Below are 14,282 nucleotides of genomic sequence, written 5' to 3'. Positions count from 1 at the left end.
GATGAGGAAACTGAGGCTTAAAATGATTAAGTGCCATGCCTATGTCTCTTGGCCACTCTGCAGTTTGAATCCAGATCTGCCTGAAGCCTGAGATGTATTAACTTTTTCTTCCCTGTCTTTCATTCCAGTCTGGGCCAGCCTCTAGGCCTTCACTCATGCTTTCCGGCCAGGCTCTTCACCTTTCTGCTCTTGCAGAATGGTGCCTCACTCTCCTGAGACAGACTGCAGCTGGTCCCACCTCCTCCCATCTCCCCACAGAGACATCTGGGGCTCGGTTTAAGCCACCCAGAAAAACCTTCTGCTTTAGGCCCTGGGCCCTAGAGTCAGAGGAAACCCATAAATACAAACACATTTGCATGAAAACACAAGGGTCTGTGTCTGCAGCTAACAGCTCAGTTAGCTTCCAGGACACAGCTGCCAAAAGTGGGAGCAGCAGCCACCAGCTTCCTGGGACAAACACATCCCGATGGCCAAGTCAGTACCATTTGGTGTTTATTTAGACATACAAATAAAAGAACCCGGTGGTTCAAACAGCTTATGCTCATATATATATATATATATATATATATATATATATATATATATATATATATATAATTTTTTAAAAGATCAACACATTACCTGTCCATGTTTTTTCTCTACTGAGCAATATGTACAGCCTATTATATATATGCATATATATATATATATTTTTTCAATAGATAACTACATTCAAGTAATGAAACACAGGATTTACAGTTTCCCTCTGAGGGCAGAGGAAAAGCAAATTCACACAGTTCACAGAGGAAGTACCATTAAGAGACCAGCCAGACAGGAGCCAAGGCCCCTCGTTGGGGAGGAGGTGGGGCAGCAGCAGAAATCACCACAGTCACACTGTTGCTTATTGTGGGGGGCGGGCAGGTGACAATGCGGGGGAGGGGGGCAAGCCTGCTCTCCCTGGGCTGGGGGTGGGTGCTCCTTGGCTGGGACGAGTTGGGGGGCATATCTGGGAACCTCACTTCTCCAGGAGCCTCTCAAATTTGGGATTCACGAAGGAGAAGCCAGCAAATGCTGTCTGGTCCATGGAGTCGATGAGGTTCTTGTCACTGTAGGAGAGGCGTGCCTTCTCACTCAGGAACTCCTGGTCAAAGTTGCTGTAGTCTCCAGGGGATTTCTGTGGGCAGAGGGCAGGGGTAGGTGAGCGGGACCCAAGCGGTGGCCTTCTAAACACCTCAGAATCACTTTGGGGCTGGGCCAGGCCAGAGCTGTCCTTAAGAACAGAAAAAGGAATCTCTCCCAATAGCCTGAGAGGAGCCCAGCAGGAAGGCAGATGCCGTTTCCCCAAGGGGGATGAAAGAAGCCAGCAGGGAGCTCTCGGTCTGCTTAAGGAGAGGTGGGCAGGCCCTGAGCAGGGTTCTGGCAAACTACAGTCCATGGGCCAAACCCCACCCACTGCTTGTTTTTGTAAGTCCCACAAGCTAAGAATGGCTTTTACGTTTTTAAATGTTTAAGAAAAAAATCAAAAGGAGAGTATGTCATGACATGACAGTTACATGAAATTCACATTTCAGTGTTCATAAATAAAGTTTTATTAGTACATGACCACACCCATTCATTGACATATCATTTATGGCTGCTTTAAGACCGGGAGGCCTTCAAAGCCTAAACTACTTACTACCGGGTTGTTCACAGGAAATGTGCCAGCACTGCTTCTGAGAATACAGTGAGATGGTAATAGAGATCTCAGGCTGGTGGCCCTCTGGCAAAGCTGAGCTGGCAAGTACAATCATTTTGACTAGCAGCGGGTTTTAATGGAATTTGAGCCAACATTTTTATATCGGGCAATTTGACATAAACCCCCAGATTTTTGGTTTCTTTTGGAAACAGGCAGAGCAGAGCAGCCTTGGACCCATATCCTGGCAAGTCCTCTCCTGGTACTGACGGCCCCTTGGGTCACTCGCCACAGGCCCCACCACTTCCCACTAACGGGCTGTTGATCAGCACTCCCACCTTGTGTTTCTTAGTGCAGACACATCAATCTATCCCTCTTTCTATCATAAGCAAAATACTCCAGGCAGGCTGCATAATTTTCCTGCACTGGCCTGGCCTGGCAGTGACGTGCCCAGCCCAGGAGGTCCCTGGAGCAGGGAAAATGCTCTGCAACCTCCAGGCATAATCGTGGGGCACATCACACAGGCTGCCCAGGGAGACAGCATGTCCTGTCGGAGGAGGGGAAGCAGAGGAGAGAAAAGGAGTGGGAGGAACTGTGATCAGAGAAGGGCCACAGAGTCCAACTTCTGAGGTGTTTGGGGTGCTTCGAATTTTGGCCCCAACCTACCTCTGCTCTCCTGCTGGCTCCTTGGAGGCCTCTGTGGATTCTGGGCCTTAGTGTGAACCATCCCTCCTCTACCCGGACCGCCTCCCAGTGGCCCCCAGCCCTGCCCATGTCCCACTTCCTCTCAGACCCACCCAGTGCTATGCATTCTGGGCTCCTGCTGAGACCTGCCCAATAACAACTGATCATGTGTGGTCTTGTGACATCTTTCATGCTGTTGTGTTATATCATGAATGGTCATCTGTGTTCAAGTTTCTTATCTCTCCGTGGGCTCCTCCATCTCTGGGACTGGGCCTCCCCCTTTGCCGAGCAGCTCAGCACAGAGCTCTGCACCCAACAGGCACTCAGCATTTCCAATATTTATTGGAAAATGGATTGGATGTATGGAGGGAGGAAGTGATTCCCAAAGCACAGTCCCCTGCATATAGCGGGCACTAAAGAACGTATGTTAAAGGCTGGCTGGACCCACAGTTCCCAGTGTTTGTTGAATGACTGAGTGAGGAGAGAGAGGGTAAGAATATCAGAGTAGAGGCTGTGACTGAATGTACCAGGGAGGTCAGGGAAGCAGGTTTGCCAGGAGAAAGGAGAGGAGGAAAGCATGTAAATGATGCACAAGAGAGGAAGGGCAAAGAAGGGGGTGCCCACCCCAGAAGGCAGCAGGGACAGCATCGAGTGCGTGGCCTACTGGAGTTGGATCACATACCACTTTGGGCTTGAAGGGTGGCTCCACCTGACGTTTCTCCAGCAGCGTCCAGTTAATGGTCTTGAAGAAGGGGTGGGTTTTGATATTCCCAGTCACTCCCAGCCTCTTGGTTGGATCTCTTTCAAGCAGCTGCAACCCAGCAGGGGCCCCGGTTAGCACCCGAGGGCTGTAGGAAATTGGAGCCTCAGCAAACCCCCAAGCAGATCCAAGGTACCCAGGCAGGCGTGGCCTAGCCCAGTGGTATAGCTCAGGGCCTCTGGGCTGAGGGGATGGATCTTCTCTGGCCTGCTGTGCTCCCGGGTCCCCTAGAGACAACAGCCTGTGGGCGGGGACTGCAAGGACTCGTGAGGAAAGGCAGTGGCTGTTTACTGAGGGTTTGCTCTCTGTCTGACATAGACCTGAGCAACATACACTTATGTTTTCTTCTCAACAACTTTTGTGAGGCAGGTTCTTTCCTAGCCTCCATTTTGCAGATAAGTAGACAGACTCAGTGTTGAGCCTCAGGCTTGTCTGTCTCTTGACCTAAGCTCATAATCACATGCCAGGCCAATTCAGTGCAGGCTACACACAGACAGGAGCGCCTGCGAACGTGTCAAGGGAACAATACCCCCAACGTATTAGGACTGGACCATCAGTGAGGCTGCCATTCCAGACTTGGAGGCTTCTGGCATTCCTGTGACCCCACGTGTACCGGCCCCTGCCCCAGTCAGCCTAACGGGGCCTCCCACCTTCTCCAGGATGTCCTTGGACTCCTTGGTGATCCAGCGGGGGTAATGCGGTGTGTCTACACGGATAGACTCGAAGAGTTCGTCCTCGTCGTCACCATGGAAGGGGGACTGACCAATGAGCATCTCGTAGAGAAGGACTCCGAAGGACCACCAGTCCACAGAGAACGAGTACTTCTGGCCCTGCAGGATCTGGGGCAGGAGAAGAGGTGTTGGCGCTGAGAAGGCCCAGAGCACGCGCCCTGGCCAGGCCTCCTCACCCTCCTGCTGTGGCGTGGACATCACTGTTTCAGGGAAACCTTCCTGGCTCTACCCCGCCGAGACATGATGTCTGACTAGGGTGGTGACCGGGCGGGTGCCAGCTCACCTCGGGGGCGATGTAGTCAGGGGTGCCACAGAAGGTGCTGGCCTGCTTCTCCGCCAGGATGTTCTCCTTGCACATCCCGAAGTCGGCAATCTTAATGTGGCCCTCCCGGTCCAGCATCACGTTATCCAGCTTGAGGTCCCTGAGGGGAGGGCAGGAGGGGGTCATGAGAGCCAATTCTCCTCTTGCCCCCCGCCCCCACGTTCTCATTTTCAGCTCTGCAGGCCTAGGACTCTCCCCAAGGGGACGAGGGAATGAGGAAGAAAAAAGGAAGCAGAAGGGAAAGAGGTACTAACACAGATGCTTCCTGCAAGGCACCCACTTGGTGCTACACACTGGACACATGTCCGTCCTACTTTCTGAAGCTCCAAACGAGGCTCAGAGAGGTGATGTCACTTGCCCAGGGTCACCTAGACAGTCAGCGGTGGCCCTGAGCTCAAGTTTGTCTGCCTCCAGAAGGGCAAGGACCATGTGTATTTTTATGTAGCTGGTTAGTTAAATAGATAACTTATACATGTGATCACAAACAGCATGACAAACAGCACGAATGAAGTCTACCTTCCACTAACCTCAGTTGCCAGACCCTCCCGAGAGTGAGTCTAGGCACAGACAAGCACGTTACACTACGTCTCTTACCCTCACCTTTTAAAACCTGAACCCTAGTATTCAATACACATTGTCGCCCTGAGTTGGTTTTCCACTTTCTTGGCATCATCCGACTTCAGGACACAGAGCGTGGCTCCAGCCTTTTTGATGGGTGCATACTAATCTACTGTAGGATGGGACCGTCATTTATTGGGAGAGAATTTATAGAAGCCAGTCCCTACTGGTGGAGGCTTAGATTGCTCAGATGGGGCTTCAGAGCGAGACTGATGGCTCTGAGGAAGGGAGACACTGTACCAGTCAGTGCTGCTCTCCAGCCAAGGTCACCAAGTATGGGCAGTGAGTTCCCAGTCCCTGGACCCATGCCAGCCTCAGCTGAGGGGCCACAAGGAATTCTAGCAATGAAGTAGGAGGTTTAGGCAAATACCCAACCAAAACCGATTCCAAATGGAGACGGGGCCACAGCTGGGCCGGGCCCCACTCAGAGCATTTCAGAGGATATGATGCAGTAGGAACTTCTCCTCCTAAAAGCTCCCGTAAACCCCAAACCCCAATCCCTGTACCTGTAAATGATCCCTTTGCTGTGTAGAAACTGTAGTCCACAGACTATCTCAGCTGCATAAAACCTGGATATAAGAGAGACAGAGAGACAAAGTGTTCTGGAATTTCTGCTCGCCAGCCCTTGCTTCTCCCTGGTCCCTCATCCCTACCCCCTGGGGCAGGAAATGCTGCAAATAACTCCATGGACAACCTGGGCCTGATCAAGCACATCTTTTATCAGGCAAGTGGGGGCTGGCAGCCAAGGCAGAAAAGAAACTGATGAAGGAAGAGCTCCAAATAAGACAATTCTGTCCTAAGAGTGTATGCATTTATATTGATACACATATGACCACACACACAGAGTGTGGGGTGGGGTGCACGCCAGACTGGAGGTCACACGCCAGCGTCCTGTGTCGTGCAGGATCACCATCTGTGAGGCTGCACTGGCTGAGACCCAGGGAAGGGACAGGCCCCACATGGCCGTGCTGTGCTGCCAGCCAGAGCTCACCCACTGCCCAGGTTCTCCATACAGTGGGGGCAGCCCGGCTACCCCAAGTCTCTCCAACCTCAGCTCTAGCCCAGGCTGGCTTGTCCGGGGAAAGGAAGAAGGACTGGAGGGCAGCCCGGCAGTGGGCTCTTCCCCCAACAGGGCCTTCACGTACGTGGCGCGGTACAGCTCGAAGCGGCCTTTGTCCTGGATGTGATACATCAGGTCCCCCCCGTTGAGGAACTCCATCACGAAGAACAGGTGGTCCTGGGGTGGGGAGGGGGGTTAGCAGAGGCACAGAAATGGGTGGGAGGCTCCCTTGCTGAAGGCCACCGAAGTGGGGGACAACTCTGCCCTGGGGGATGTGAGGGGAGGAGACATGGCGCCACCCTCGGGAGTATGAGGAGGGGGACAGCACTGCCTGAAGTGGTCTGGGTAGGAGACATGGCCCTGCGTGGGGTGTGGGGGGCTGCAGCTCCAGGGGCAATGACAGTGGGAGGGTCAAGCACCTTGGTCTGGAAGGTGCAGAAGAGGTGGGTGAGAAAGGGATTCTCCCAGGCGAGCGCCAGCACCCGCTTCTCCACCATGGTGCACTCCACGTCATCATCAATCAGAACCACATCCTTCTTGAGGGCCTTGATAGCGAAGAACTCCTTTTTGCCCTTCAGCTCGGCAAGCAGCACCTGACCGGTGGACGGCAATGCTGAGCAGGAGAGGCCTGGGCACCACAGCGCCACCCAACCAGGAAGAAGCCAGGTAGGGTGAGAAGCAGGTGCCACTGAGCTGCTGGGTCTGGGTCCCTTGGGCTGCCCCAGGGCTATGTGGCTCCTTACCTTCCCAAAGCTGCCTTTGCCCAGGACCTTGTGGAAGATGAAGTTCTCAATGTTGCACCTGGTGCTGCCCTCCCAGATCTTGCCGTAAGTGCCATTGTCTGCTAGAGAGATGGCATTTCAGACTCAGGTCTCTGGCTGCCGAGTCTCCTCCCCTGGGGCCAGGGGTTGGCTGGGGTAAGGGCCTCAGAGAGGAAGGGGCTGCTTCCCTATGGTGGTGCCTCCTCTCAGGTGTCACTTGATAGCAGAGGGAGGCCAGACCCTGTCCTGGGCCCTAGTGGGGCGTGGGAACTTTCCTGGGGGCAATGGGCCCAGCTTTACCTGGGGCATCATCTCCAGAGACTCCTGGCTTCTTCTCGAAATGCTGGTAGATCCCAACAGGCTCTGCAGACTCTGTGTCTGACTTCCGGCTGGATCTCTGCAGGAGGGTGTGGTGGTTGGGGGCACAGGTGGGCATACAATGGTTGGAACTCCCAGCCCAGAGGGCGGACCCCCACCATCCATAACTCCACCCTTGATACCAGTGGGGGACAGCAGGAGCAAAGCCCGCTACCCCCCCTGACCCCCCTCCCACTCTTCCAGCAGCACAGGGACGCCTCGGTGGACTGCAAAGCAGTGATTATAAACAAAAGTTTTGTAAACTGGATTCCACCTTCCCAATCACTTACTCAATATATTTTTGTTTATGTTGCCTTCACTTGTGATTGGTTCTAGAATTTTACCTTCAGGTTTTGTGGCATCCCTCAAGCCCCACCCACACCCAACACATACACAAAACATACCCACAAGGCTTTTAATTCCCAGTGTTCCAACCTTGAGGCCCCCAGGTTCAACCCTCAAGTAAAGAACTGCTTGAAAACTAATTTCTCATGAGAATAAGCCCACCACCCTCTGCTGCCTAATTCTTGAACTAAATCGTCCAGAAGTAGAGTCTTGGGTATAAAGCACCCCCCACCATTGTGGTTCCCCAGGAGTGGGTATGAGCCCTGATTACCCCCCGACCCTGCCACCCTCTGTCTGGGGTTCCCACGGTGCTACCCACCTGGCTGACTTGGTTCAACGCCTCGGCCAAGAGCTTCTGGTTGATGCCGCAGAGGTTGGCAACCTTCTTCTGGCACTTATGGTGCACGTTCATAGTAGAGCCAGTTGGGCCAGTAGGGAGGGGTCACCAAGGCCACCCCACGTGAAATCCCCCAGCAAGGGGGCACAGGCAGCACGCGTTTATGAGGTCTGGGCAGGTAGGCACAGCTGGGAACCCCCCCTCGGCCCCAGCCCGGAGGTAGGTACCACGCACCTTCACACTTCAATCCCTGCTTCACCAGCCCCCAGAGCAGGCTGCCACAGTGGTCACAGAAGGTGGGGCTCATGTAGTTGTACACCTTGAACCGGTGCGGCATGTCAATGTTGAAACGTTCTTTCTGGAACTGGGGTGGGAGAAGGTCACAGGTCAAGAGTCACATATCAGCTCTAGCCCCTTCCTTAACCCCTAGCTCTCCCCCAACCCCATGCAGGGCAAGATGTGAACAGGGCTCCCCTGGGAACTGGGAAATCCAGAGGTCCAAGGAAGGACTAAGAAACACGGGGGAAGGGGAGGGCGAGCCCGAATCCCGCCCAGCTGGCCGAGCCCCCCACACCCCAGGGCCCTGCCCTGGCCCAGCCTCACTAAGGTGTCCCGGCTGTTGGTGGCTGTGCCGGTGCACCGGCCGATGATCTTGTCGATGCATTTCTTGTGGATGGCAGCGTTGCATTCTTGAGGAGGCGCAGGCCAGGAGGGGGATGGGAAGGCAGCAGGGGGGCAGAATCGGTGAGCTGGCCCAGTCCAGCCCCTCCACAAAGGCACCATTCTCCCAGCCACCCACACCCTCAGAGCTTGAGTTTTCTCTCCTCTGGCCAGCCCCTGAAGGAGGGGCCTAGAAAGGATGGGACAGGGAGGACAGGCCAATCTGGTGGATCTCAGAGATTAGGAAACGCTCAGAGATTGGGGCAGGGTGGGGGACAGAAGTGAGGGGCGTGGGTGTTGCAGTGAGAAATGGAGTCAGGGGAGCCCCCCTTCTACGCCCCAGGACAGCAAACAGCTCCTAAACTCTCTCTCACACACATGCACACACAGATACACCCTAACTCAGAGACACCTGGACATACATACACAGCATGTGTAATAACGACAAGTCTTCTTATATAGGATGTTTACATGTGCCAGGCACACCTAGAAACAGCTTATATATTTTATCCCATTTGACCTCCACAATGACTCTATTATCCCTGTTTTAGATAAGGAAACTGAGGCACAGAGAGGTTAAGTAACTTTGCCTTAGGCCCTACAGCTAGGAAGTGGTAGAGCTGGGATTCAAACCCAGGTAGTCTGACTCCAGAGCCTGTGCTCATAGGGCCGGCCCACACTGCCTGGTGCATGTACCCTTATGGGGACAGATGTGCTCATACGCGTGCACACATATCTAACAGAAGCACACAGGCAGCCAGGGACGGTCCAGTCAAGGTGTGACAGCCTCTCTGGGAGAAAAGAGCCCTGATGTGTAGCACCGCTGATTTCCGGGTAAATACTCCCTGGTGGCCTATTGTAGGCTACCAATGTGATGTCACTGAATGCAGAGTTGGGAAGAGACATGCAGAACTGGCTTCCATGAGCTGGAGCAAGTCAGCTGCAGCACTCTCTAAGCGCAGCTATCATATACACATGCACTGTGACGTGGAAAATCTCACGTGCACACACTCAAGCACATAGAGTCTTGGTCTAGACATGCAGTCCCAACACAGGGACACCGGCTCTCCTGTGAACACACGCAGGCACTGGCAGGCACACATGTACACACGTAAGTACAAACCAGATTGTAGAGACACTTACGCCTGCATTTGTAGCCTTGCTTGTTGAGACCCCTGAAAGGCAAATCCCCAGGCAGGGTGAGTGTGGGGAAGCACTGAGTGTGGCCCTCCCTACCCCCACCCCACCCCCAATGGGCACAGCCAGCCCTTACCAAACAAAATCTTTGCACACAGAACAGAAGGTGGGCTGCCTAAAGAAGGTGGCGATAAACTCGTGGTTCTTAATGTAGTGAATTTTGGCCTGTTTGATGGCTCCACGGCGGATCATTGTTGGGAACTTGGCCTCGTCTTCAACCCGAAGAGACTGCTTACAATCTGGGGACCGCGGAGTGGTGAGGTCAGCTGCAGCCGCAGGGGGGGCAACACTCCTGCAGTCCCTCCCAGGGTGGCCCTGGACAGATCGCTGATTGATGGGGGCTGCTTTTCTAAACCTCTACCCTGGCTCTGGCCTCTGAACCTACGTCCCTAGCCCAGGTGGGGAGGGTCTTACCTCCGTCTTCCAGGAAATACTGTACAGACATCAACAACTTGGCCTGGGGTTGGAGGTCCAGCTGCAGGGGTGAGGGTGGAGGGGGTCAATGAGGGCCCAGGCCAAGCCAGACTCAGAACCTGCCCCCATGGTTGGTCCCCCAAGGCCAAGGGAGTCCTGGCAACCTAGCCAGACACCTGTCTGCCTGGTGTGGGAAGGCCAGGGCCCCGCCCCTGAGCCCCGCCCACAACCTCCTACTTAGGGGTATTATTACATTTGGGGAAGTGAAAGGATCCAGCCCACACCCAGCCTGGCCCCATGGCCCGGGAACAGAGTGGGAAGGGAAACTCCCCACCCTCAACCCTGCTGCCCCCTTAACAAGGATCTTAGAATGGAGGGCCCCTGTCCCCCTGAACATGCAACACAGACACACACATACTCATTCATGCTGGTCCTCTCTGTGTCAGGGGTTCTACATGTCGTCTCTTCACACAGACTGGCTGATTCTGAGGGCAGGACCCTCACCTTTGATTAACAATGTCCCTTGGGGCAGAGGACAGAGAGCTCAGCAAGTGTCTCTGCCTGACTGGCCGACAGTTGGTCCAGCCCTGGGTCAACTTCACTCTTAGCCCAAACCCTTCAGCCCTCCCTGGAGGATGACCAGAGTCCCCGATGGCCACAGGGTCTTTTTCAGTGGGGATATCTTAGCTGCAGGGGTGGGGGACTCTCTGCCAGCGCTGGCATCTGTGGCCACAAGGGCCACATGGCCACATGCGGTTTGGCAGGTGAGTGGTGGGCCATCAGCCTTCCCTTCATCTACCTCCTGGATGCTAGAGATGATAATGCTGTTCCCCAACGCCTGCCTGGGCCTAGAATACCTGCACAGATTCTAAACAGAACTGGGAACAATGGGTGCCTCTGAGAAAGGGGCCTGGTGTCTGTGGTTAGGCAGGACACACCCTTACATTCAGTTTGAAATGTTTTACTACGTGTACGTCTTGCCTTTACAAAATTAAAAGGGAAAACAGTAGTCACAGTAACAAGGATGGCTTTCTTTAGCACCTATCCTGTGTCCAGTTCTACAATTAGCCCTTTACATCTAGCTGCTCATTTCATCTGAACAGCTGACCTGAGGTAGGGTCTTTAACAGCTTTTCCTTTTTACAGATTTGGAAACGGGCTCAGAGAAGTTGGGGATTTGATAAATCGCAGAGCCCGGATTCAAACTCAGGCTATGTCGGCTGCAAAGCTGCACTCAGCCATCCTCACTCAACACACACACACGCACACACACACACGCACACGCGTGCACAACCGCAGCTCAGTGCCCCTCACCCAGAACTCGGCCTTGCCATTGTTCTTCTTGCAGCGCTCGGCCAGCACTGACACGCCCACTGTCACCTCGGACATCGGCTCCTCAGCTGCCCGCATCAGCACAATCTGGATGACGCGGCCCTCGTATATGTGGGCATCAAACGTGGACTTCCACTCCGGGTACATGGTGGGCTTCTTCTGCACCAGCGTTTTCCCACGCTCTGCAAAAGAGGCCAAGCTGGCCAGATCAGGTGAGGGCCCCTCTGTCCCTCCCTTCCCGGACGTCCCACAGCCTTCAGCCCTGAGAGCATCTGCCTGGCTCTTTCTCCCCGAGGGCCCACCATGGCTTCCTAGTGTCCTTGGGACGGAGTCTCTACTCCTCAGCCAGCACGACTGTGCCCTGCTCACCTCACCAGCCTCATCTCAACACAGCGCGCTCCGGAACACAGAACTGTTGGCAGTTCGTCTTGGGCGACCTGCCAGGTCCCACCTCCCGGCCTTTGCTCCTGCTCTTCCATCTTTCTGTGACCGTCTTCCTCTAGCCCCACTTACATGTCCCCTTCCCTATGCTTTCACTCAGTAAACACGGCTGAGCGCTCCCACATGCCAGCCCCCTGTACTGGAGGCAAGGAACATGGCAGAAAGAAAAGTTGAACTTGGTGTCTGCCCTCCGAGAGCTTGAGTCCCAGGTAGAGACATGAACCAGTTCTTCCCTCAAGTAAATGTTACATCATGGCTGTAATGAAATTGAAGCAGGCAAGGCAGGTGGTTCTAGACCCACCCATGTCAGGGGGCCTGCCCCAGCTTAAGGTTTGGGAAGGCTTCCTGGAGGAAGGGACAGTTCAGCTGAGACCTAAAGGATGAGCCAGGGTTCACCGGATGAGGGCAGAAGCGAGAAGGAATGCCGTGAGATGTTCGCCTCTTCCAGGAAGACACCCCAAACCTCTCAGCCTGGGAGGGTGCCTCCTCTCAGCTTCCCAGTCACAGGACTTATTGTCTGGCTCCCCCACCTGACTGTGAACCCCACGAAGGCAGGACCAGCTCTGGGACACAGCAGTGTCCTAAGTGCCCAGCATAGGGCCTGGCATAGTAGATGGACACGGGGAAGCTGTTCGGTGAAACCACCCATGAGGAAGGAGCCAGAAGCCCCAAGCTCTAGTGAGGGCTCCACGCAGCCAGTGCTGGAGGCCCTATAGGCACGTGGTGGCCTCTGCTGTCCTGCACCCACAGCGGGGAGGGGCAGGGAGATGAGGATGAGGAAAAGTAGTGTCCCTCAGTGGTTCTGGGGGAACAAGGCCTGGACCCCGCCAGGACCTCCCGCTGTGCCGACTCCCGAGTGCTGCTGCCCCTTCTCCGGGGTCCAGCCTCCAGGCCTACCTGTGCTGAGCGCCTCCTTCATCTTCACGGCACAGAAGGGCGGGTTTGCCTCATCCGCGGCCTGCAGGGAGCCCAGCTCGTAGGAGTTGAAGGCAATGCGCAGGAACGGTGCCATGATGGAGCCTGCAGGGGGGTTGTGTGGACAGAAAGGCTGAGGCGAGGCAGCAGGGCAGGCCAGCAGAACAGCCCTGGGAGGGGTCAGGTATCCGCTCCCCGCAGGCTCTCACAGCATTGAGTCTGGCCTACACAGTTCTTAAAATGCACTAATCCTAGTTGCCAATGTTAAAATTGAGACGTTTTATGTAAGTCTAGATTTGTGGCATCCCTGGTAAAACTAGAAGATGGGACATCAGGCAAGAGTTGGCTGGCACTGCTCCCTTGGTCGGCCACCCCTGCCAGTCTACTCCAGGCAGGGACTCCTTTTCACTCCTCTCCAAAACCTATGTGGATCCTGTGGACCTTTGGGTCTGTGACTCCATTCCTTTGGAGAGTCATTCAATGCCTCTAATATCCAACTGTGCACACCTACTAAGTGCCAGGTACCCAGCATGTGCTGCCCAAGATGGGCAGGAGAGTGCCTCTTCCTCCCCACACCTTACCCACTCAGCCCTTCTTGGTTTTCAAAATATTTTGCTCCTAACTACCCAGACAGACAAGCAGGGCCAAGAGGACCACCCCTACTTTTCAGACAGGAAAACTGACACCCTGAGGCCACGCCAGAACCTAAAGCTGGGATTCCACTAATGAAGCACCCCCTTCATTCAGAGGCCAGGGCAGTGCAGGGTCCGCCCACATCAGTGGCCTGACCCTTCTGAACCCGAGCCCCTTGGGGTCAGGGGACTCTCGCCTACCCAGAAGGTTGCCAGCTCTTTCAAACAAACTTGTTTCCAAATATAAAACTATTTTAATGTTCCATGTAATGCTGAGTTTGCTTTTTGAAACCACACGTTGGTCCCACATTCCTCCATTCCTCACCATTCTTCAAATGGAGGGGTCACTACAGGCAGTGACGCCAAGGGTCTGTGGGCTGCCATTCGTGGAGGAAGCTCACATGTGCAAGCCCACGCCGGCACACTCATACACCTACTCGAACACTGGCTCCAGGCCTGGGCCCCACACAGAAGGGTCCTGCACAACCTCGGCTGAAGGAACTCTCACTCATCTATTGCACGTAACTATGCACTTGTACTCCATGCGGAGCATAGGCCAGCAGAGAAGCACACTCAGACATGCACCCCGACCCACACACATGGACGAGAGCACATGCAGCAGCTACCCAGCCCTGGGATGGCTCCCTGGCTCCCCCACAGGCAGCCAGAGCCGCAACCAGGTCTGCTGGGAGCTCTCAGCCCAGATGAGCTCACAGGAAACTGACCTCAGACTGCATCCCAGCCCGGGGGCCTGGCCAGTCCTGAGGCCAGCAGCCAGAGCAGAGAGCAGAGGACAGGAGGGGCAGACACCACCATGTCCCCTGCCTAGGCCTGGCTCCTACTCAGAGGGAGTGACAGTGGGTGTGCGAACTCGTGTCTGAGATCAGGCCCCAAAGCCTTCAGCCTGAGCCCAGCCAGGCCAGGCGCCATGACCTCTCGGTAGAAGGGAGGGAGAGCCAGCTGTGGGCTGGAGCATGCGTGAGTGTGCGAGGTGGTGTGTGAGGCTGCATGTAGGTGACAGCGCAGCTGTGGAGATGTGTGTCTGCAAGGACATGTGAGTGGGTGA

At 54.8% G+C, this 14,282-nt stretch overlaps 1 protein-coding gene across 2 annotated transcripts in view; it reads right to left on the bottom strand.

Annotated features, from left to right (window-relative positions):
- Positions 1–475: 475 nt before the first annotated feature.
- The window catches only part of PRKCD (protein kinase C delta), a 28,724-nt gene continuing 14,917 nt past the window's right edge, over positions 476–14,282 (bottom strand). The window contains exons 2-18 of one of the 2 annotated variants that reach the window (XM_074313095.1): positions 12,567–12,689; positions 11,211–11,410; positions 9,898–9,958; positions 9,560–9,722; positions 9,430–9,461; positions 8,230–8,315; positions 7,855–7,990; positions 7,609–7,703; positions 6,888–6,984; positions 6,570–6,667; positions 6,246–6,419; positions 5,912–6,003; positions 5,273–5,335; positions 4,110–4,248; positions 3,746–3,934; positions 3,018–3,146; positions 476–1,153 (exon numbers count right to left, since the gene is read on the bottom strand). In XM_074313095.1, coding sequence (XP_074169196.1) covers positions 995–1,153; positions 3,018–3,146; positions 3,746–3,934; positions 4,110–4,248; positions 5,273–5,335; positions 5,912–6,003; positions 6,246–6,419; positions 6,570–6,667; positions 6,888–6,984; positions 7,609–7,703; positions 7,855–7,990; positions 8,230–8,315; positions 9,430–9,461; positions 9,560–9,722; positions 9,898–9,958; positions 11,211–11,410; positions 12,567–12,681 — 2,028 coding nt within the window. In that variant the 5' untranslated portion in view covers positions 12,682–12,689 and the 3' untranslated portion in view covers positions 476–994. Of the gene's footprint in view, positions 1,154–3,017; positions 3,147–3,745; positions 3,935–4,109; positions 4,249–5,272; positions 5,336–5,911; positions 6,004–6,245; positions 6,420–6,569; positions 6,671–6,887; positions 6,985–7,608; positions 7,704–7,854; positions 7,991–8,229; positions 8,316–9,429; positions 9,462–9,559; positions 9,723–9,897; positions 9,959–11,210; positions 11,411–12,566; positions 12,690–14,282 lie in introns of those variants that run through there. The other variant, XM_074313094.1, reaches the window with a different exon arrangement.

The sequence above is a fragment of the Rhinolophus sinicus genome, linkage group LG10 (genome assembly GCF_036562045.2).
Source record: "Rhinolophus sinicus isolate RSC01 linkage group LG10, ASM3656204v1, whole genome shotgun sequence".
Taxonomy (NCBI): domain Eukaryota; kingdom Metazoa; phylum Chordata; class Mammalia; order Chiroptera; family Rhinolophidae; genus Rhinolophus; species Rhinolophus sinicus.
Note: the sequence above shows the minus strand (reverse complement) of the source record. Positions and strands in the feature narration are given on the sequence as shown.